The sequence below is a fragment of the Chaetodon trifascialis genome, chromosome 14 (assembly GCF_039877785.1).
Source record: "Chaetodon trifascialis isolate fChaTrf1 chromosome 14, fChaTrf1.hap1, whole genome shotgun sequence".
In the NCBI taxonomy this organism is placed as follows: Eukaryota; Metazoa; Chordata; class Actinopteri; order Chaetodontiformes; family Chaetodontidae; genus Chaetodon; species Chaetodon trifascialis.
The window spans coordinates 17,759,332-17,782,476 of NC_092069.1; the positions used below are offsets into that span (position 1 = coordinate 17,759,332).

Genomic DNA, 23,145 nt, shown 5'->3' on the forward strand with positions numbered 1-23,145 from the left:
TCATCTATTATATACGAGTGACTGGTTTTGGAGGCCTGTGTCCGTGTACACCAGACTGGCGGGGAGACGGCAGACAACAAGCATCCACCAGCCTCATGCGGCATGCATCCATTTTTTAAACAGTGTTATTTTCCCCAAGTCCCAAGTCCACACATGAATTAAATATAAGATAGTTTGTTCAGCGATTCTCTTACAGTGCCACTGTGATACCACAGGAGGAGTTTTTGAAGTTAACGTACCCACCTGACGCATGTGCCGAGTAAACGCTCAGACGCTTTGATTTCTTTTAGAAGCTATTATAGATTTGGACGTTATTATCTCAGTGAGGTTTCCATGATTTTGCCTGTGAGATTGCAGTGTTTTTGTTTGTAACTAAATGAGCTTGTTGTGATTGTCAGGCAATGAGCATTTTTGTATTAATGAAGCGCCGCGTGTTTAATTTGACGTTTTCATCTACACCTGTGGCGGCAGGATGCTGATTGAGTGTTGAGGCAGCAGAGACCAGTGAGCTCGTCAGTAGCATCTGTGTGCAATTACATCTGTGTGTGTTTCCATAGCTGCTGCTGGGCAAGTCACCGTGCACTGCTGTCAGCCGGCTGAAAAAGCCCTGTTTGGACAGGATGAGGCTTTTTTTTTTTTTTAAAGAAGGCATCTTGACATGGCACTGTAGGAAAAGTGCAGGTGTGAATAATGAGATTAATGGCTGAATTCCATTTGAGTGCTTCACTTTCAGGGTGCTGGTGCTGTGTATGCTGGCTCGCTGTCACTCTGTCACGGCTTTCTGAGGCACCTGAACAGAGCAGAGCAACTGTTAGGGATATCAGTAACACCTGCACGTTTCCTGCTGAGACAAGTCAAATGTGTGCTGTGAAACAGGCCTATTAATCTTTGAGGGTGATGTGTGTAATAAAATGTTTGCATGCTGACTTCAGCCATTGCGTTTAAACTCACAGATGAGTGTCATATTCACAGAACTGTAATGTGTTTGTCACTCAAACGCATTACAGTTCTGTGAAATACCCCGGACTGTGGTGACATGCCGTCAAAAATGTTAAGAAAACAAAGCATGATGCAAGGAAAGTGACGCCGCCACAGTACATGACACACTCAAACACACATGCAAACAAAGATGCGTGTGCATAAAATATGGATAAGTTCAACGATTGCAAAACATTTTAAAATCATGTTGCATTTCAAACTCGAGGGGTACGCATCTTTTTCAAAGCACTGCAGCATGCACAGTTAATTTCCCCGTCTCAGATCCCTTGACAGAGGAGTCTGTACAGCACTGATGATGAAACAGATGCAGCTAAACTGTAAGATATTAACTGTGTGGTGCTGTGAGGACTAATGGCTACTCTGCATGTGCACAGGTAGATTTTAACAGGGTTTCCCTCCTTTGTTCTCCAAAATAAATGCCACTGACAGAAGTACTGTTTTAAAAGCTCTCTCCAGTCAAGCAGTCAAGAGCTGAAGCAGCAGGTGGGGATATAACCCTAACCATAAAGCCATGCTGGCCAATCAGAAGCCTGTAAGAAAGCTATTACTGGTAAGCTACCTGCAACTAGAGGTCCAACAGGGTCTCATCCAATACCACAGTGGGTGGAGTCTGTGTTATGGGAGTGTTGGGTTATATAGCAGCTGTTACGTTTTTGTTCCTCAATTAAAGAGGAAGAGGAGCTGTACATCTGCCTAAACATGTAAAAAGTCCTGTTAGCAAAGTTAGCACCGGCACTATTTTGGTCACGTCCGCCTCATGTAAACAAAGGAGAGGCCCTCTCTGACATCACAACATCAACTAATTTTTCCCTGTTTACACATCAACGCTGCAAACTCAGTTTCTGAATGTGCTCACCCTGGAAGTTTCCAAAAGCTCTGTTTTCAGGCCCCTAAAACTGCATTTGTTTGTGGACGAAAGGCCAAAACCCATAGAAAAATGCCAGCGTACGTGTGGACTGAGCATGAAACTTTCTGACCCGTACAGAGAGAGAACTCCTGTTGAGCTCTGTCTTTAAAAAGCTTTTTCTTCAAATCCGCTGAAAAAGGGTGACTTTTGTTCATATCGATACCCAACAAATCATGAAGCAAAATGTCTCTGAAATCTCACAGTGCAATCTTGTGTGTCCTCGTGTCCTGCATCGATCTGCTCTAACGTCATGGCAGAAGTAAGACTTCAGAACAATCAAACAAGTCCAGAAAAGATGACATAATGTGGAGAGGAACGTGAAGCAGAGGCGGGCCGTACTATTAGGCAAACCAGGCATTTGCCTGGAGCCCCGGGCCCCATATAAGGCCTTTGGGGCCCCGAAAATGCATTTTTTTTTTTTTTAATAATTTGTCCCCATATTACTTTTTTTCAATCAATATCTCTTCACAATAGTAACATCGGGATGTCTAATTTGATCAATTATTCATGTTTTGACGGTCTTTCTACCAACCGTGCACCCCCTTCAGTCTGCACTGCATGGACTATTCCATGTTACGTATCACGCTCGATCGCGCTGTGCTTATCCGGAAATGATAACGGCGCATAAAATCCAAACAACAAACAAACGGTAAAAGAGAGAAAGAGACATGAAGCGAGCATACGAAAGTGGATCGCAAAAAAAGAAAAAGAGGGACCAAAGGCAGCAGTTCATCTCAAAGCTGCCAAAGCTGTCAAGCTTCTTTACCGGAACCGCAGCAGCGGAGTCAGCGGAAGCAATAAGGACATATTAGGTTAACAGTCACTGTGTCATAATATGTCTCATAACTGATCTAATTGTTTTGTATGCTATTCTCACTTTGCAGGTGACACAAGATTGACCACAAGGCCCTTTCCCTAACCCTGTCTTTCAACATATTTTATTCTTTTTTTTAAATAAATCTTTATTCATCCTGGAATAACAATTGTCAAGTCTTTACTAATACTGTATAACAAAGGTCACATCTTTGTTCAGACTTGAAGAGTCAAGATTATCTTGTCAGTGAAACATGCATTAGTCAGGGGTTGAAGAAGACCAGGAAAACTACATTTGAGACAAATTCAAATCTATTTGCACACATCCACGCTTTAAGACAGTATGAGAGTTTGCAATGTCCATGGAATATACATATAAGGTACATTAGACTGGTAGATGCAGGGGCCCCCAAATGACTGTTTGCCTGGAGCCCCCAAATGGCTAAGTTCGCCACTGACGTGAAGCCCATGGTAGCGCCTGGCCAAACAGTCCTGTAGTCAGTTATAGAGCAGAGATGGTTGTGACAGTCTAGAGAATCGACAGCTGTGTGTTTTCATTGATTGTGGCATCATGTCCAACACAAAGTCCAGTCTTTACACAGCAGGGTGCCCCTGTTTCCTCTGATACAGTCCATTCTCTGAAGTGCACATTGAAGTTTGTTCCCCACAAGGACACAAGTATCGATTTAGGTGTGAGACTGACCTCAAATTATCCCTGAGTGCAGAAAACCGACTTGTTTCCTCAGATTTTGTCCTAACAGCTGTGCTTGAGTGCTTCTGTGGTCGGGTATATGTTTTGGTTTCACCGCTATTCAAAGACATTTATTTGGGTTTTTGCTTGTTTGTTCCAAAGCCATTTCACTGAGCACTTACTGGTGGCGACATCCCAGAGGAGGCAATTACAGTGCTTTCTATTTCACAATTACTGTGATCATCCGTGTAGGATGGCACAGCTCTAGGAACAGCTGGGACGAATAAATCAAAGCTGTGAGAGCGGAGCAGGTGGAAATCGTACAGTGAGAGGAACTTCACTGTATCGTCGACCACATATTGTGGTTTTTGCTGCGTGGAGTATTTGCACAGGTGTAGGCATCACTCAGAGCCAAGACAGTGTGAAATAGGCAAGTCAGGAGATTTCTCTGCCGTTGGTTAATGGAGGAAGTTACTTTCCAGATGATTTCACACAACTGAATGAAACAGTTGTTTACCTTTAATCCAGTTAATTTCCCTCAACATCGGCAACATTAAATCCAAACAATGTGAAGACATATAATCAATGGAGGATTTTGACAGGTTGGAGATGTTAATGGTGGTTTAAAGAGCACAAAAAACATATTTTTTTGCTCACCTTTAACAGTGTCAAACCATGCAGGTAGATGCTGAGACTTCTGCCACCACCCCCGTACAATGGAGTTGAATGTAATTTTGTACTGTTCAAAGGACTGAAAGGAATCCACTTGAAATATTCAGTGGCTACATGCCTTTCAAGAAACAATGTCCTGGTTACTTTGAATAATCCACAGGCCTCACTCTGAACACCTCTCGTTTTCTACTTCCTGCTGCAGAAAAAGTCCCTTTCAAAGCTTCTCAGCATTTGCGCTAATGTTACCGTCTCCCTTCACACACGAGGGACGTAAGTTTGAAACATGATTACAGAAATTGCTAATATCTCACATGCAGTGTTTGGCCGTGCTTCTGGTGTTTATCTCACCGGAGATGAAGTCACCTCATGCATCTTGGATGTATCAGATAGCTGTTGCATATCCAAAAAGTTAAGTGTGAATTCATCCAAGAGGCATTCAAGATGGACTGGATTGTAATGTCTGTTTTCAGAGAGTGGCATAAAAAACAGGACGTATGACTATTTTTTAATCTTAGATATAGAATCACTGCTTTTACTTTTGTTCACCTGATGCGTTTAAACCAGTGAAAACTACAAGTGCAACCAAAGTTAAAGTGCTTTCAAAAAATAGTCCACATTAGTTCTATCTTTATTCTTTTGTAACGCAGAAGAGTAAAAAGCACAAACACTTGGGCTGATGCCCTCCAGAGCTCACACACTTCAAGAGACTTTCACGGCCCGAGCGCGAACCTGTTTACATTCAGCTTTAATTTAAGATTTGGGAATGAGGCCGCTTTTACACTTTCTGAACGTTTAAGCTGTGTTTTCAGGAGGCCTTCTGTGAGGATGTGCTTGTTGGAGGTGTTTATCCACTGGTTTACCGTTAGGCTGGAGATGTGAGTGTGTGTGGTTTCCAGGAAACTTTGGTCAGTCATATAACTTCATTGCTGAAATCATTCACCCATGTCCTGTAAGTCAACAAGCGTGGGTTTCCTGGCAGTAATGCGTAGGGGATGACCTCCATTGCCCGTGTAAGTGCTCAGATGCTCTTTCTCCAGGTCTCTGTTTCCCTCTTTTCCATTAGTGCTTAACCACTTTCTGCGCTAACCCCATGTGTATGATCCACATGGGAGTTGTGGGCTTGAATGGATAGACGAGCCTCTTGAAGAATTATGATATACTACTGACATGTAATCACAACACTTATACATAGACATAGACATACCATCTCCCCAAAATAGCAAATCTAGGCAATCAAATATTTAGATTCAGGCTCACTACTCGAACATTTTTGCACACACTCCCAGTACCCACTTCATTTGATTCGGTACACTTCCCCATTTATGCAAACAGCTCACTCCTGTGGACAATGAGTTACTTATAAATAAAACATAAATATAAAGAATGCAGACAGGGTTGAGAGCTTCAGTTATCATCCGACTGAACGTTAGATTAAGATAGATGCGGCTTTGAATGCGAGATAAGGTTTTTAACATTGCGGCGTCTGGAGATCACAGTGTGGTGTGGCTTTAAAAAATGAGAAATGTAATGAGCAGCATGTTGATGAGAGAGACAAAACAGATTCTGGCAGCTCGAGTTCCTCATGCAGATCAATGCATACCAGAAAAAATGAAATATTATTGCTGTCAACACTTCATTTTCTTCACCTTTAGTTATGTTGGTTATATAATTTATTGTATCATGCACACACAGGTGCAAAATCTAGCACAGCCTTTCTTCAAACACAGCTCAAATTTAATCTTGCATCCAGAAGAATGAAACACCAGTCCACATCCATGCCCGCCTCACCGCTGTCACACAGCAAACCAAGCAGGCTAAACATATGCAGGGACACGCCTGTAGGGCAGCTTTAGACATTTTATAGCTTCAAAGAGGATTTTCAGTTAGTTTTTTATTTTTTAAACTTCAAGGTTCTCTGTACTCCCACACTTTGATATTAATGCACTGTTTTCACTGTGTGTGTCTCGAAATGTTTTAATTTCTAGATGTTTACCACTCTGGGTGGGTTGGATAGATAACCAATCAGACCATTGGGACAGTATTACTATGTGCGTGCTGACGATGTTTTAACATGATCCACTGAGGATTGTCCATTTAAGTAAATTACTGGTTTCTCATTGATGCTATTTTCCAACATGTGACGTGTGCAGCACTATCAGATATAAATCTGCCCATAATAGAAAAAAGCCATGTAAGAATGGATGATAGGTGCGTGTGAGTTTTGTAGCAGGGGGAATCGGCAGTTACAGTTACTGAGTGGGGGCAGGGAGACCCAGGTTGGTGAACTTCATGCATGCCTGTCTGCCTCCATCATGCTCATGTGAACAGCAGGCGCTCCACAGGATGTGTCATGTCATTATTCACCACCAGGGGCCAATGAGTGGGGAGCAGCACAATGCTTTCCAAACAGTGTTTTCCCCAGTGCGAGGGAAGACCTGTAGAGTGTGTGTGTGTGTGTGTGTGTGTGTGTGTGTGTGTGTGTGTGTGTGTGTGTGTGTGTGTGTGTGTGTGTGTGTGTGTGTGTGTGTGTGTTAATGCCTTTGTGCAACAGAGGGCGAGTGAGTGGGAGTGGGAGAGAGAGTGAAGGTGAGCAAATGAGCAAGCGAGAGAGAATTTGTGTGTACGTGAGCACTCAACATCCCTTCAAGGTATTTTTAGCATTGTTTTTCAATATCTTCAGCGGAGTCTGTTTTCCAGTCTGAGCGAGGGACAGGTCTCTCATGCATTTCCCAATCATATACCCTGATACAGACACACACACACACACACACGCTCACACACAAACACACAGGAGAGCATTCAGTGGCTTCTGCTCTAACAGCCAATCTTCACAGAGCTCCGATTGTCCCAAGCAATAAATCATTTGACACACCTGAAATATTTATTCCACGTTAATCAGGCACTACTTTCTAAATACACACACTCAGCAGAGTGTGAGACAGAGTGAGACCCTGCATGTCACTGTGGGAAACCTTGCAACCATTTGCTAATGATGTCGTGATGCAGCTACCTCTCGTTTCTTTTAATATAGCTTTCAGACTTGCTAACGCACAACCAGCTGGAAGAAATCGTGCGATGATTGTCAGGAAAGGCAAGATTTCTCTTTGAGGTTCGACTCACTGAACCATGAGTGTAAAGTGGCATGTTTTTATCAGGTTTTCTTTTTTCAAGAACCAACTCTGTCAAAAAAATGTAAAGTCACCGAACGCATCATCAGTCTTACTGTTGAATGAAGCATGACAGAGCTATGCCAGCAGCTCTGTGAGGCTGCAAGGCAGTGCTTTGAGCTAATTGCTCACTTCAGCATGCTCACATGCTCATAATGCTAACATACAGGTGTTTTGCAGGTATAATATTAATCATGTTCACCATCTTAGTTTAGTATGGGGGTGTCTTTATTTTTCCAGGTATTTTAAGCACTGGAAAAAACAGAGGCATATGTAGTGGTGTGATGGGAAACGTCTCGCTTCCCCTCATACTGTTCTTCAAATGCAGATTGACTCAAAGTGCCAAAACTGAAATAATCTTTAACTTCCTCCTTACTTTCCCTCCTAGATCCCAGTTATGACTGGAGCCTTCATGGACTCCTCGCCCAATGATGACTACAGCGGGGAACATTCGCTCTTCAACTCCTCGGCGAGCGTCCACGCCGCTGCCTCGGCCGCCTCGGTACACGGCCAGCAGGACGAGTCGCAGTCCATGTCCAGCGATGCCATCTGGCTCTGGATCGCCATCATCGCCACCATCGGAAACATTGTGGTGGTGGGCGTCGTCTACGCCTGCACTTTCTGATGAACACATGCTTACAGAGACAAACACACACACACACACATGCTTTTTCTGGATGCCTGGTCCCCTGAGTGAGGCCACACTTTGTAGACAGACACACATACTCTCTCTCTATGTCTCTCTCTCTGTCTCTCTTTCCCTCACACTTGGCTCTTGCATCAGTTTGGGCCCCTGAGGATGTGGAAGTCGTGATACTAGACAATGACATATAGACTACCATATTTCTTCATGCGAGGGAAAGACTGGATTTTGGCTGCATTTGCATTTTCGGACGCTACAAAAGGAAGCTTGAAAAGAAGCTTTTGTGCACAACAGCTCTTTAGTTGAAAACAGACACATCAGACCTGTGCTCCCGAGCAAGAATCAGAGGAACTGTTTTTTTTTTTTTTCAGCTTAAGTTTGTTTCCGTGTTTCTCCTCCGACAACACCGTCACTTGTAATTCAGAGATGAGAATGGAGATTAAATGGGGCTTAAGATTCAGGTTGATCCGGGCCATCTTAAGCATCCACCAGATAGCTGCTAAGCAATTTAGGGCAGTGCTGTTTTATCATGCGACTGAACAGAGACGGTGAATGTTAAAACATTCACAACAGTACTGGCATTATTTCCATGTCAGACCCAGGATGTTAGCTCATTTGAGGACTAATTTGTGGGTGAAACATCATATGGACACTGATCATCAGTGTATATGGTATGTTTCTAGGTAAGAAATAAGACACTGACTATCATTAAACTCATGTTGCTAAACATTTAAAGTGTAATAAAAATGCTTTCTGCGATGTTAACTCAGTTATACATGGTGGATGATGACTTTATAATTAGATGTGTGGCGTAAAACGAAGTCAACCCCTTTGAAATGAATGGTCTTCTTGTCAAATACCTGCAGTAATATTCACCAGGAATTTAGAAATATTAGAAAATCTAATTGTATTGTCATGGTCTGTTCAGTATGTTTGGATATTATCTACAGATGTTAACAAAACACAATTAAGAACGCAAACTGAATGGTAAGATGACGTAGCCTACTTAACTCATTGCACCTGATTCTGTAGTTTTCTTTTTGTAAAATACAGCTTGTAACAGTATTTTTTTATCACTCAGAATTAATAGTGTCAGCAATAGATGGTGCAGTTTACTGATATTACAGATGTGTAAGGGCAGATGTGGCAGACTGGTAAATGTTTGTGTTCAAAAGTAGTTAAACACTGATCAGATCTCTGGTGAACCTTGTGATAAACATATACTAACGTGAGTGTGGAAAGGATGCCTTATTTTTAAATGAGCTGCTCCTCTCACTGTTCAGTAAATTAGTTTTGTGTTACCATGGAATCTGGAGGCAGCTGTCTCCATGGCAACTAATCCTCATCCTAATTGGGAACAATGTGTGAGACTCAGGCATTAACCTGCAGCCACAGATGCAATTTCGGTATTTACGCAATTTCGAGCATTTAGTAAGTGCTCCTACAAAAAGAAAATCACTGCACTGCATTTACACAAATGTTACATCTGCTAACCGTCGAATGTTTGAACTTTGCTAATTACGTGTGCTTTGCTTGCACTGTTTTATTTCCCTTTTTTTTTAGGACAGCAAGCTACCACAGGAGACTGATAAAAATGTTAATTTAGTTTTTCCAAATGTGAAATCAGAGTCAGCGAGTAGCTTTAATTTGTCTGCTAACTGGTTTTTCCTCACATGACAAACTGATCTATATATTTAGACAGAGAGAGAAACAGAAAGAGAGAGCTCTTTTTTCTGTAAAACTTATATCTCTTCTGGGATTTAGGAGATGATATCAATGTGCTTTAGGTTAAAAGAAACAAACCTGTCTTGTGAACACCAAATGTTCATACACTGCAGATTAGCCTACAATACTAGCTTACTATACCAGCTATATCCATATAAGGAGAAATTCAGATACACAATAGTCTAATCTCTGTTGTTATTAGTATACTTGTACAATGTTCAAAGAAGGACTTTTCAAGCCTGTTATTTTTAATAAATGGTTCATGTAGAAATACTGTATTTAGACATGTTGTAAGCCACATACACAATGCTCCTTTTGTAAAGACATATGCTATTAAAATTTCTGTATGAATGCACTTTATTTTTCTCTGTTGACAAAAGAATCACACATGTCCACAGAAGCAGTTCATCCGGACCGTAAGTGTCAAGTGAAGAATGATTCACTGGAAACACTGTTGGCTAATGCAAACTTTTGGCTCTGGGCACAGTGCTCCATCATGCGAGAAGGTGTTTTAGCTCCATCTTTTCTCCGCCTGAATCACCTGGCATTGCTCCTAGTGAAGCCAACCCACTGACAGACATCACCAGTTGCTGCTGAGCCATCAGGTGAGATTGATGCACAGCTTAGATGGCGCCATCTGTCATTTTGACACAGGCACAAGTTGTTTAGAAACCACCTGGACCTGCTCCTCTGTGGACCCCTGCACCCCTCCATCTCTCTGTCTTCATTTTGCTGAACCAACAGACAGAAAGTTAAGACACTATCAAAACAATGTACAACAGTCTTGTCCACTTACAGAGAGATCCTAGCTGCTCACTGAGCCTGTACAATGTAATGTGGTGCTTTGAGCTAAATGCCAACATCAGCATGCTAATATCCTCAAGATGGAAATGTCATCATGGCCAGTATGTGGTCATAAACCAAAGCAGTGGGCGAAATGAAATTTTGACCTGATGGTGGCTCTTGATAAAAGGTGAAGAGATCACCAGTGTTATTGCAAAGTTAGACATGACAGGCAGACATTTCTAAGAATGCAATATAGCTATATTACAGAATAAATTAATTTTTTGACCTATTAGTGGCACTAGAGAAAAAGTCAAGGGATCACAAAAGTCATTAGGCTTTACCCACTGGGCACCACGGATAAATGTGCCAAATTTCATGGCAATCCACCTGATATCCGCCAAGACATTTCACTAAAAACTGAAAATGTCAGTACGCTGGGGGCAGAACAGAAGAGTGAGGGGATCATCAGGATTTATCCTCGGCGGATGTTTTGTGGCAGCCACTCATCGATCCTTGAGGTTCCTCAGTCTGGACCAAAGTGGTCAACCAAACAGCTAACAGGTAGTCCAACCAACATCACCATCATCAGAGCCTTGACTACAAACCTCTCTATGTGAAAACATATCTAGAATCTATCACTCTGGGTGGGTTGGATGGATTGAAATATCACGTTTGTGGTTGCAAAAACATTTAGTGATCACATTTCTAATTCCATGAAGCCATACTGTTCAACCTTTGTGCCACCTGACAGACTTTCAGCACTGAAAAGGCAGCTTGGTTTGATAATATGTGGATCAGCTCCCTACAAATTTGCCATGGGCTTTTCTGATCCCCCTTGAGCAGAGGCGATAGAGCTGGAAGTGAAGTCGGCTGCACATGATCTTCCGACAACCTTCACATTGCCTCTGTTGCTTGTTGTGCCTTTCCACTTTATCCGATCAAGCGGCTCAATTGTGGAAATAAATAAAAAAATATAGAAAAAAAAACTCCCAGGGGCCTCACTGACTCTGAGCGGCAAGGGAGTCTCAAAAATTCCCTCAGAGTGAGCAAGATGAAAAGGATAACCATTGACCTTGCCTGGGCTAATCTATGCTAATGTATGGTAATTATTAGACTTTCAGGTGATGGTTTGAAAGAAGTCTACAGTGGGTTAGGCTTCATTTATACGGTCTGTGCAAGATGAGGCTGGCTTTGCCTGTGCATAATAGATAATGTTGTTAATTTAAAGGCAGGATGAGGTTAATCAGTAGGAAAGGAAAGGAAAGGAAAGGAAAGGAAAGGAAAGGAAAGGAAAGGAAAGGAAAGGAAAGGAAAGGAAAGGAAAGAAAGTGGGACGTTGTCTTGCCCCTCTGTTGCCCCTGAATCTTCAGCCCATCTCCTGTCCAGCTGAGAAAGACAGCTTGGAGATGAGGTGCTGGGTATGCTAATATATGCCAAGCTGCTTAGACACATCTTGTCAATGTGTCACTTCAGAGACACATGGGAACATACAGCGTGGGTTTCTACTGATCCAAAGCCCTAACAAAGCCTATACATTACCAGCTATATAATGTGTCATATAAATATCCCTGCAACAGCAAATTTATATTTGTGACAAAGCATTGCAACAGCAAGAGGAGAGGAGAGGATGCCTGTTACGGCAAGCAAGTGTCTGTGGTTACAGCATGTGGGTGTGTGAGGAGGTGAGTAATGCTGGAGCTCCTCAGTATCATCACGAGCCTGCACGTAGCCTCAACACTCACTTATGCATCAGCCAAGACAGAATCATGCAGAAATTAAAAACACAAATGCACAATACAGCCAGTGTCATGGGGGATTCTTGGTAATTCATCAAAATAGGTTGGTCTCAAAGTTAAGTTGTTCTTTATACTACATGTGTTGCTGGAGTTTTGGCATGTCCAGATTATGTCCCTTCTCCATACACCTTGAAAGTGTGCCAAATCATTAGCATGGGCACCTACAGAGCTACTTGTTGTCCTGGAAGCTCAACAACTGGAGCGAACTGTCAAAAAGTGAGCTTGGTCCATTCAGTTGATTGCGCTCAGTTGATTTTAGCTTTGTAACTTTGACACCTCACCCGATGCATAGGACACCAAGTTTACTCTCTCTGGAAACCAGACTCTATTTTAATGGTGATACTACTAACAATCAGGGTATCAAGATATCAGCCTGGTTATGAAGCCGGGAGATGAAGTCAAAAGTTTAATGGCTGTCCCCAGGTGAATGAGCTCATGGCAGCAGACCACAATAGAGGGAGGATAATGGAGTCTGCTGCAGATAATGTTAATTTGTTTTCCTGACTCATAGGATTAGGTTGTTATCAGAATTAATAATGGGCTTTTGATCACAATGTTTCCTGCTTGAGGTCACTTTCCTAGAGGAAGAAAGTGTGCTTGCTCTCATCGGATCAGCCTCCCTCCACTCCACCACATATTTGTCTGATTAAAAGAGGTGCTGATATGGCACAAGGCTTCAGAGCATGACATGAATTACGCTGTGTTTGCATCATCTGTAATTGACTCTGACACTGTTTTTGATGGCAACTGCTTGAGTGCAGGATGGAGTTTTATTCTCCGGTTCAATGACAATGTAACTGACAGCTGTCATCACACTGAGAGAGATTTTTAACAACTGGCATTGTGTTAATGCCTCATCAAATTCAGATTGAGACAACTTTTTTGATCCCAAGAAGGACAGCTCATTTGCAGCTATCCAAGTTCAAGGAAATGAACAGCAACAACAGACCGTTCTGATTCCCAGGCTGTAAAATACCAGATGCAGATGGGTTTACTCCATCAGCAGTAATATTACTTGCTCAGAGCAAGGTGACGTAGATCAAAGGCTGAAAAAGTCTATATGTGGAGTCAGTTGGTGGTCGGTGGTTGGGCAGATCACAGGACCTTCACCCAGGAGGCTGGGGTTCATGTCTCATTTCAAACCAAAAGTCTCTGTTAACTTTCTGTCCATTACAGCCACTAAAGGTTAGCCAACCTCGTGGTGTGCTGAGGTGTGTGACGATCAGTATTTCATGACCTAAATAACCAAGTTTAAAAGGATCTAACACTCATTTTAAACAAGTACTGTAGTGGTCTGAAGGCCTTATAGTAGTGGTTTGTTCTCCTCAGCAGCACATCATGATGTTGTCCTGAAGGCAGTACCATGAACTCGGTGGACAGAACATGGTCAGATTGGCTGATAATTCTCTTTGCTTTCTTAGCCACCTGTTTCTCCCAAAGGGAGCACAATCTCTTTGCAGGGCTCCAATTATCTTGGAGCAGACTTTCACTTTCATACCTTTTAGACTAGTCTTAGGATATTCCTTCACAGATAGCCCATTAAACCAGCAAGTAAATGACAAAGTTAGAGGCCTTTCGATGGATGATTAATCAAAATGACGCACAATAAATAGTATCACAGAGACAAACAGAGTTAAGCTGGTGGGAACTTGAGTTGAGACTCGAACACTGATACTAGATACATATATGCATCGACGGTTTGAATGTCCTTGGCATGTGTAATGCAGGATGCAACCCTGAGGTGAGCCTATATTTGAGATCTTGGTGCTGGACATCAAAAGCAACATCAGGAGCTGATCAGATAATATAAAATAAGGAGCAAGTCGCTCAGCTGCATCTAGTTTGAAGTCTGAGAGAAATCAGCGAATAGAAGTCTCATGAGATTTGGGTTTTCTCGACGTGCTTATGCACACTATTGACAATGATGAGTTTTGAATCCTCCACAACTTTACCGGCTTGGTAAGCAAACTGCAAGGGGCCTAATTTGCCATCAACTGACAACATGTAACAGGGAAGATAGCCTGGTGAGAAAAGGATTTTAGGTGGACTGCTGCCATGGCAACAGCAGGCTGTAATGGATTTGGGCATCCCTTTGGCTTGTGGCAGCCATTTCCGGACCTCAGTTTATGCTTTTCTTGGCTTCTCTTGTTTCCACCGTTATTTCTCACATGCAAACGCACCCTCTAATGAGGCTGCTCATTACAGACGCTTGTCCATCCAGCTAATATCCCCTGATGAGGCGCTCACAGAGCTGCACCTACAGCTCTGACTAATCAGTATGATGAAACAAGATGATAAGCCCTGTAAGCCGAATGACTTGTGACAATATGAACAATCCTACAAAGACTGACACAGAGCAGTTAACTGATGATGTGTGTCGTCAACATAAAAAGTCATAACTGGTTGATTAATTCAGTCAGTTATCAAGATGCAGGCAGAAGTTGCATGTAATCCGTTTCTGCATCAGGCTTTCCTTTCTACCTCCAATGCATGAGTAAATAGTCTGCCAATGGTGACAGGGAACAGAGAGTCTTTAATGCAATCCCGTGGGGCTCCACCACCCCCTGATGCTGCAGTAGCCTCAGTGAAAATGCTTCATTGCTGTTACTCCATGATGGGAGCTCAGCATCACCTGTCATCCAAAAGGCAGGAACCCTGTTCTTTTGATTTAGTGTGGCTGTTGAGTGGATGGCTGGGTCTCTCTCAGACGACATATCTGTCTCTGCCTGTCATCTCGTGGAGGAAACATCCTTAGAAATAGAGGGGAATTGATGAGGAAGTTGGCCTTTGAAGAAGATGGAAACAGCTCTGCCTACCGATTCCCTAACCAAAATCTTCTAATATGAAGCTTATTAGTGTAGCCTTAATTTTTATGAAGCAAGCTGACTTAACACAGATATTTGCACTGTTTACTATGCAGTATCCCTCTGGTAGTATTCAGAGTAGTAATCACAGACAGACAGAAGATGAGTCTACATGCTAGCAGCTCTGTGAGGCTGTACTGTACCTCAGTGGATCGCTAGGATTCATCCTTTAGGGACCATGAATGCATTTTCCAGAAATTTATCAGAAAGCACTGCAGTCCTGGGAATAAGACTCCCATCCCTTGGCAGACCAGTGCTGTCACTAAACTACATGTGATTGGTTATGCATGCAGAACATACAGCCTATCACCATGGAGGCTGACATGTATCAGTACGGTTGCCTGATGCACCCACTGGCAGACACAGTTGAGTCTCACTTACATGGTTGCTGGCCAAAATTAAAGTGGAGACCACTCCGGGGGCTGATGCGAGGCCAGCAAAGAGACAGATAGACAGATGCACAGGCTGACAGAAAATGACAGGATGATTGAAAAGGGCCAAAATGCGAGAGAATGTGGAGGGAAAGGATCTGGATTAACAGTGGAAGCCTCTGTTCGTTTCTCTGTGTGGTGATGAATGTCTGACAGGTGTTCTCTCAGAGCACAACAGAGATTGATCGATGCTGATCTTTGTCATCTCCAGTTCACACATTGGCAGGTGTGCAGGGGAGATGGTTTTCTGTTTCTGATAAGTCTTATATCTGCAGTGTTATTTTGGAGTCGTGACACCTTAAAGGCCATTTCTGTGTGACTTAAATGTGACTCATTGTGCTCATTTATTTAAGATTCATACTTTTATTTGAGAGATCTACTAAAGTGTTTACATGCTGTAAGTTTCCACTCAGTGGTGCATTCAGGGCTTTTCTTAACTTAAAGTAGTACTACTGCAGTGTAAAAATACTAATATGTAATATGTATATATTCGAAATGTTGCTTAAGAAAAAAAAATATTATCAAAATGTACTTGCAGTATTTGTAAAGTATCAAAATTTGTATTTAGTATTTATAATGCTGTAGTATTTGGTTACTTAGTTAGTTGCTAGTATTTATAAATACTTAAATAATCTAAAGTATTTATAATGACTGTCATTTCAGAGTTACAATCATTTTATATTGTTATTTATGGAAAGTCAGCAATAAAATGTACACAAGTACTGTACGTAAGTATTTTTTCGAGGTATTTGTACTTTTTCATTTCCTGCTACTTCGTACTTCTACTCCACATAATTCACAGGGAAAGATTGCACTCAAGTACAGTTTTTGAGTACATGTACTTAGTTACATTTCGCCACTGCTTACAGGCAAGTTACAGAGATAAGACTTTTGACAGAATCATCAAATCTGCAAACCAAATATTTCAGTACCCTCAGATGATTATTATGCCTGATGACACATAAACACAGTGTGTGAATGAATGAATTACTTGCATACATGTTCTAATGTGCATGTGTGTTTTCAAAAAGTAAACAGCTTCTAAGGTAACAGCTGTGTTATTTTGTCCATTTCATGTCTGAGGCTTGGAACACTTTGTGCTTCATCCAGTAGAGGGCTCCATATGAAATTATTTCAGATGGTATTCCAAGATGATGAGTTTATGCAGTGCATGCATTACATACTGTATAGTAGAATCAAGATAGACTTCTCTGGCAAAGTACAAACATACATACAAGGAATGTGACTTCTGTTTCAGCAGTTCTAAATGTACTCGTGCTAAGTTAGCATTAACAATGCACTGAATGCTGGAATTCAATACTGTACAGATGTGCAATAAGTAATACATGAATAAATACACTAAATACATTTACTCAAGTACATTTTATGCTACTTTATGCCTCTACCCCACTACATTTCAGAGTGAAATATTGCACTTTTTAGTCCACTTTAACTAGTGACAGCAAAAGTCACTAGTTACTTTTCAGGGGAAGATTTTACAGGAAAAAAATGTGTGAAACATTTAGTACTTCTCACATGTCTTGATTTAAATAGCTGTTTAAGACTGACAGAGGTCAAATTATTCAAGGTGGGACCTGCTCTAACCTATCTACCTGTACATGAAGTGGTTAAAAGTAGCTCCACCTCAAGCAGCTCCAACAGTAAATGCTTACACACTGATCAGCATCAGTATTAACAGTATAATAATGTGTAATAATATGTCAGTCAATGCAGAATTTAAAGCAGTATTTTTGCTTTTGATACTTTAGGTACATTTTACTAAGAGTACTTCTGCACTTTTACTTAAGAAGGATTTAGAATGCAGGATTTTTATTTGTAACAAAGTATTTAAATAGTATTGGTGCTTTTACTTTAAGTAAAATATCTAACTTTTCCACCACTGTGTGCAGAGCATAAGCGAGCTGTGACTTGAGTTATATACAAAGAACTGCTGCATAAGTACAGTGGATCTATGTATATTGCAAGTTATTGCATTGCTCTTTGACATGTAATGTCCATGAGTGTGATGTGCAAAGAGTCTGCTCTGTGTCTGCTTTGACATGCAGTGATGTGTAGCTCCTACTAGGAGAAACAGGAGGAAACAGGAATTTGCTTCTGTTAGTTCATATAAAACAGCAACCTTTGGAATATTTTGAAAAAACATGCAATTTTAAGTAATATTTATATGAATAAGAAATAACTTAATCGCTTAAGTGGAGGTTGAAAGAGTGAAAGTTTAAACAAAATATGTCTTTGCATGATTTTTTCATTGCATCAGGTTATAGAGAAGATAGAGAAGATGTTTCAGGGATAGAGAGCAGACAAGCAAGTGATATGTAGTAGCAATCCCCTGGTTGTTTCACTGAATGGCTTTGACAGTACGGTGATCCTCGCAGTCATCTCCTTTGTCCCTCTGAGGCTGACATTGGCCATGTAGTCTGTCAGTCGGAATCAGAGTAAAAGAGACACAATATTCAAGCATATAAGACAAGATGTGCCTGCTATCTGTTTGTCTGACATTGCATTTTAGTTTGCATTTTTCAGACGTTCCTTTGATGGTTGAAAATAAAGCTGAGTTGCTTTTTAAGAACATGTTTAAAAGACGGTTGCTGAGACGGTTTTACAGCATATAGAAACTCGCAGTAACTGCTCTGGATGCTCACTTAGAAGTTACGTAGTTCTATAATTTGAAGTCGTAACCACCTTTACCCACTCTGAGCAGCAGAATAATCAAGTATTCATTCAAGTATTCAGCAAGTGGCTTTCTCCGACTTAGTTTACCTCTCACGCGGTTCTTCTCTAAACTAATAACAACCACAGCCAGAGACATAAGCTTTCCGCTTGCACATAAACAGGTTTAGTTCACCATAAACGGCAGGCTTCCTGTGGAAGCTAAAATATGCTTTTTTAATTTGTTCTGACGTTGAAATTACACAACAAAAACAAAACTAAGTTTCAGACAACAGGCGTTTGGATTTTAGCCACCCACTGGTAGGTGACTCACTGTAATGCATAATGTCTTGTGACGGCTGGCTGGTTAATAAAAAAAGGGGATGTGAAATTGAATCCTATTTTTATTACCTTGCGTTGGATTTGCTCAATTTCCTTTGCCTGTGTTTTATAGAAACAATGAAAACATGAGGGAAAAGGCAGATCACTTTTACAGTGCCTGTCTCTTTAACAGTAAACACAGTGATATTACAGTAGGTGGTCTGCGTGTTGTCTGGCAGGAACATTTGAGCACACGGCATTAGAAGCAGACGTTGAATTTCATTTTGATTTATAAAGAAAAGGCTTCCACAGCTGCTTCTCAAAGTTGCATTAGCTGTTTCAGACAAGGGCCAAGTCCTGGGCACGCTCACAGCATCAAACCCCGGGGCTGGTTTGATTCCATTTTCTATCAGCCTTCACTCACTCTCCTTTCAAAGGCCCTGATTCTATTGGACAGCTGTGAAAACAATATATAAACTACACGATTGGAGCTGCGCCCTGTTGTCTCAAATCTGTGAGGAGTTACAAAACAGGCAACGGGGGCGGGATCAGTGCCGAGTAATGGAGCTCACAGCCTGGAAAAAATCTTAAGAGACAAGCAGAAGGAGACAGGAAATGAGCTGAGTATTTTGGAACAGGAGCGGAGCCCTTGCCGCCTCCTCATCCAGACATTTTTTATATACCTCATTACACACCACTGAGACATAACTAACAGCAGCAGACAGAGCTGTAGTCTCTTCTTATGATTACTCAAAGACCTCTCGGTTTGCTATGATAAATCACCCCAGAGTAAAGGATTCACAGAGTGTGTCTGTATAACCTTATGAAGGACTGGGTCAGGGGACAGGTTTAAATCACACACGTTAGGTTAAAGTGACAAGGCTGTTAAATCTAATAAATAATATGTTTGGACATAGGCACAGTGTTTTAAATGACAAAAACAAGCATATTTTATGTATTCACCACATCTAGCCTGGCAGATTTTGAGAGGTTTTGAGATAACCACCTCTTGGAGACTTCTGTAGCCACCCCAATACCATGGAATTGTGTTTGTGGTGCTCCTGCCATTGGAAAACTACATTTTATAAACTTAACAGCAGCTTGTTCCCGAAACAATGTATTTCCTTGCCAGGATAAACCATGGACCTTACTGTAAAAGCTTAGCTGAATTTTTTTATGTTCAGTAGAAAATAGTTCCTAATGGAAAAAGTCTGCGATACAATACAGACAGCTTACACCATTTAAGTTTAGTTCTCCATCAGTCCATAATATACTGCAGTAGGAAACAGGACCATGCATAAACCATTGTAAATCTCCTTAAATCAATGTTTTCATTGGCTGTGTTTTAGTACTGCTAGTGAAATGTCAGTGCTACTGTTGCTTATTTGTCTTATTACTGTTTTTGGAACCAACACTACAGATTCCATAAGAGATTTCTTAGGAAGAGAGATGACATCTTTATTTGTCACTATTATTTCTAGGAATATTTTCAACTTTTTCTTTCCATGCTGAAATAGACTGTTGATAAATTGTTCTTTATATAGGAAATGAGGGGCCCAGATCAAACAATTATCCATGTCCCTAAAGCAACATACTACAGTGGACCTCAGGAGTTATCCCTATATGTAAACACAAATCAAAATAGCTTCACTAACTAATTCATTTTGGTGTCATTGTCTTTAAGTGCGAGGCCTGATTTCAAAAAGTTGGGATGCTGTGCAAAACATAATGTGATAACTTGCTAATCCTTTTTGACACATATTCAATTGAAAACAGTATAAAGACAATATGTTTAATGTTTTACCTCAACACACAATAACAATATAGAAACAGAACAAAGTTCAGAGAGATCATGATGAGAAAACCAGAGCATATTGGCAAAGCAGATGACCTGAGAGGCATGCAGGTCTGGAAGGATATTGGCAGATGATTAAACGTTCTTTCAAATTGTATGAAGAAACCAGGGAGAGCACATGTACTGCAAGTCAAAGCGTCTAGTGAAGTTGAATTTGTCGGAACAAGACAGAATGTCACTGAATCAATACTGATGCAAAACAAAAATAACGATGTGAATGTCAATACTTTTATTTTGATATCAACCCTGGCTTGGCAACCCAAGAAGTTCCATTCTTTATAAATTAATGTGTTACATAACTACTTTTGTCTTATTGTTTGGATGTGAAGCTTCCTTTGTTATGCATTAGGTGCCAAGGAAATGTCTTGGGAAAGTGTCATGAGTGGGAGGTCAGTACTGTACAAAGCTCTCATTGCTACAAAGACTAATCAATCAGACATTGAATAAAAAAACATCCATCAAATAAGACATGATTTGATTGTTATCATTTCAAGAAACAAGGAAAGGGTGGATGAGAAAAGGAGGAAATATCTCAGCACCAGGAAGTCTCATTAGTTCGCTGTTATTAGATTGTATGACAGACAACATGCAACCCGTCACGAGGAACAAATGGTGGGTGAGATAATGGAGCCGGCACCAACTGGAAGTCCACAACTGAATGCTGTCTGCTTCAGCCTGGCTACAGGGCAGCAACCTTCTGGAGGTCACTTCAAGGTCTGCACTCAGATTATCAACCTTTCCCTTCAATAGGGTTCATGTGTGAAATGTGTTACACTAAGGTATACATTGCAGAGTGTCCTTCAATGTCTGTGCATGTTTAGGACCAAAATAAAAGTCAAAAACAGGAATTCATTTCAAGGAAGCTCACATTCATGCTCATGCATTTACAAACCAGATCTGTTTTCACACATTATTGACTGCTTTTTAGCCCTTTGTCTGTTCCAGTCGATGCTAACTTGAAAATGGCCTTTGGCTTAAAGTACATTCTCCCTGTTTAGGACAGCTCTGTGAGATCTTAATGTCTCTCAAATTGCCATGTTGTTCATCCTGAATGCATTTCTCAGATGAAACGAAATGAAATGAAACTCTCAGCCCTCATAAGAGCCGATCATCATCGGCCTGATGATTGAGCCTCCAGACACAGACTCACATGTCTGTTTGAGCACAGTATAGATCGGATCTGTAATTTGTCCTATTATAAATCTTTGTTTGGTAGATTAGGAAGAGACTGGAGAGTAGAGATTGACATCACACAGGAGGAAAAGTTCTGAGTCACACAATTCCATGCAACAGTTATGAACTTTCACTCTTGCTATGAATAATACCTTGCCAAGAGCAACAGAAGAGCAGGCACAAGAGGCCTACCAGAAGGAGAGGGCGTGTTGCTCAGTTGATACAGAGTTCAGTCGTGAGATTTAGGGTGAGTCAAACCTGTCGAAGCAAAAACACACTGAAGGACAAACAGGAACATTGTTATATCAAACTTGTAACATGTGGGGCCAGGGCCTTAGGCTGTGGCCATGGCTGAAGGCCATGTTTTCAAGTAACTTGTAGTAACTGAATGTTTTGCCTTGGAGAGGAGAGTTGATCACAGACTGGACACACAAGCAGCAGTAATGTGAAAGGTGAAATTTGCATGAATGTTTCTCTTTACTTTGATCTAACTCCTACCACGTGCTCAGGCATAAAAACAATTTCAAAAACTGTGTCTGACACGATTAAATATGATCCAGGAAGCAGTGCACGCAAATTGCTGTGACAGTCATCTTACTGGCCATTGTAGTGATCACAGTAGAAACACACAAATCACATTACAAAGATCTGTCAGGAACATATGCTTGCAGAAATTTAATTGTCTGAATCAGTGCATGGCCAAATGACTTTAGGTTGTATGCTTCATGTGGTGCTTCTGTCTGCCTGAACATGTTTGCAGACACATTAGATAGAAGGTAAGCCATGGTTTTTCACTGTGTGACAGTGACCCTATCATAATGCACTTGAAGCCATTAAAATGTTATACTTTAGACCTGACTCTGGCAGAGTTATTCATGGTAATAATAACCTTCGAATAAATAGAGTGCAGTGTAGTAAACTGATACATTTGACTCTAATTCACAGCAAGCAGTGCATGAACATCTCTCTCCTATAACATCCTATAGCTTTCATCATAGACCAAGCACTTATCTAATGTTCTCTAATGCTGTGTAAATAACATTACTATTGTATGCGCATTTGTCCGATGTTTGTGTAATGGGAAATTTATTTGAACTTATTGTTATCATTATTTCTCATAGAGTATCCAAGAATTATTGAAATTTGAGGCTTTTTGTGTTGTTTCCACTTAATTACTTAACACTGGGGCTATTAATGGTTCGTGTATTCGCGCAGAACTGTCATGGTATGATAGTGCAGCTGGGCTCAGACTACACAATATGTAGACTGATGCACTAAATGCAGAAATAAAGGTCACAAGCACAAGTTCTTGTTAGCAACAGGTGCTGAGGTTAGCACTGTCACCACCGTACATCCTGCCTGATCAGTACTACACATGGGAGTAGGTCAGGTCCTAACACCTAACCGCATTTTCACACAGGACAAACAGGGTTTCCTCAGCAGATCGGGTAGTGACAAGCACAACAAGCTGATTAGTGTGAGTCAGCACCACTATGGTGATCGCAATTGAATGTTTGGAACTGGAACTGCAAACAGCCAACCAGATTCTCTCAGGTCAGCTACCCTCCTGCCAGCCCTATCTCCTGAGTCGGCTAGCCACCAACCCCCCAACCAGCTCTAGCTGCAGAGTCA

The 23,145-nt window shown here is 41.2% G+C and overlaps 1 protein-coding gene across 1 annotated transcript in view; it reads left to right on the forward strand.

Annotated features, from left to right (window-relative positions):
• The window catches only part of LOC139342718 (uncharacterized protein C14orf132), a 29,446-nt gene extending 19,475 nt beyond the window's left edge, over positions 1–9,971 (forward strand). Inside the window, exon 2 of the mRNA XM_070979960.1 lies at positions 7,638–9,971. Coding sequence (XP_070836061.1) covers positions 7,638–7,874 — 237 coding nt within the window. The 3' untranslated portion in view covers positions 7,875–9,971. The remainder of the gene's footprint in view (positions 1–7,637) is intronic.
• Positions 9,972–23,145: the final 13,174 nt, after the last annotated feature.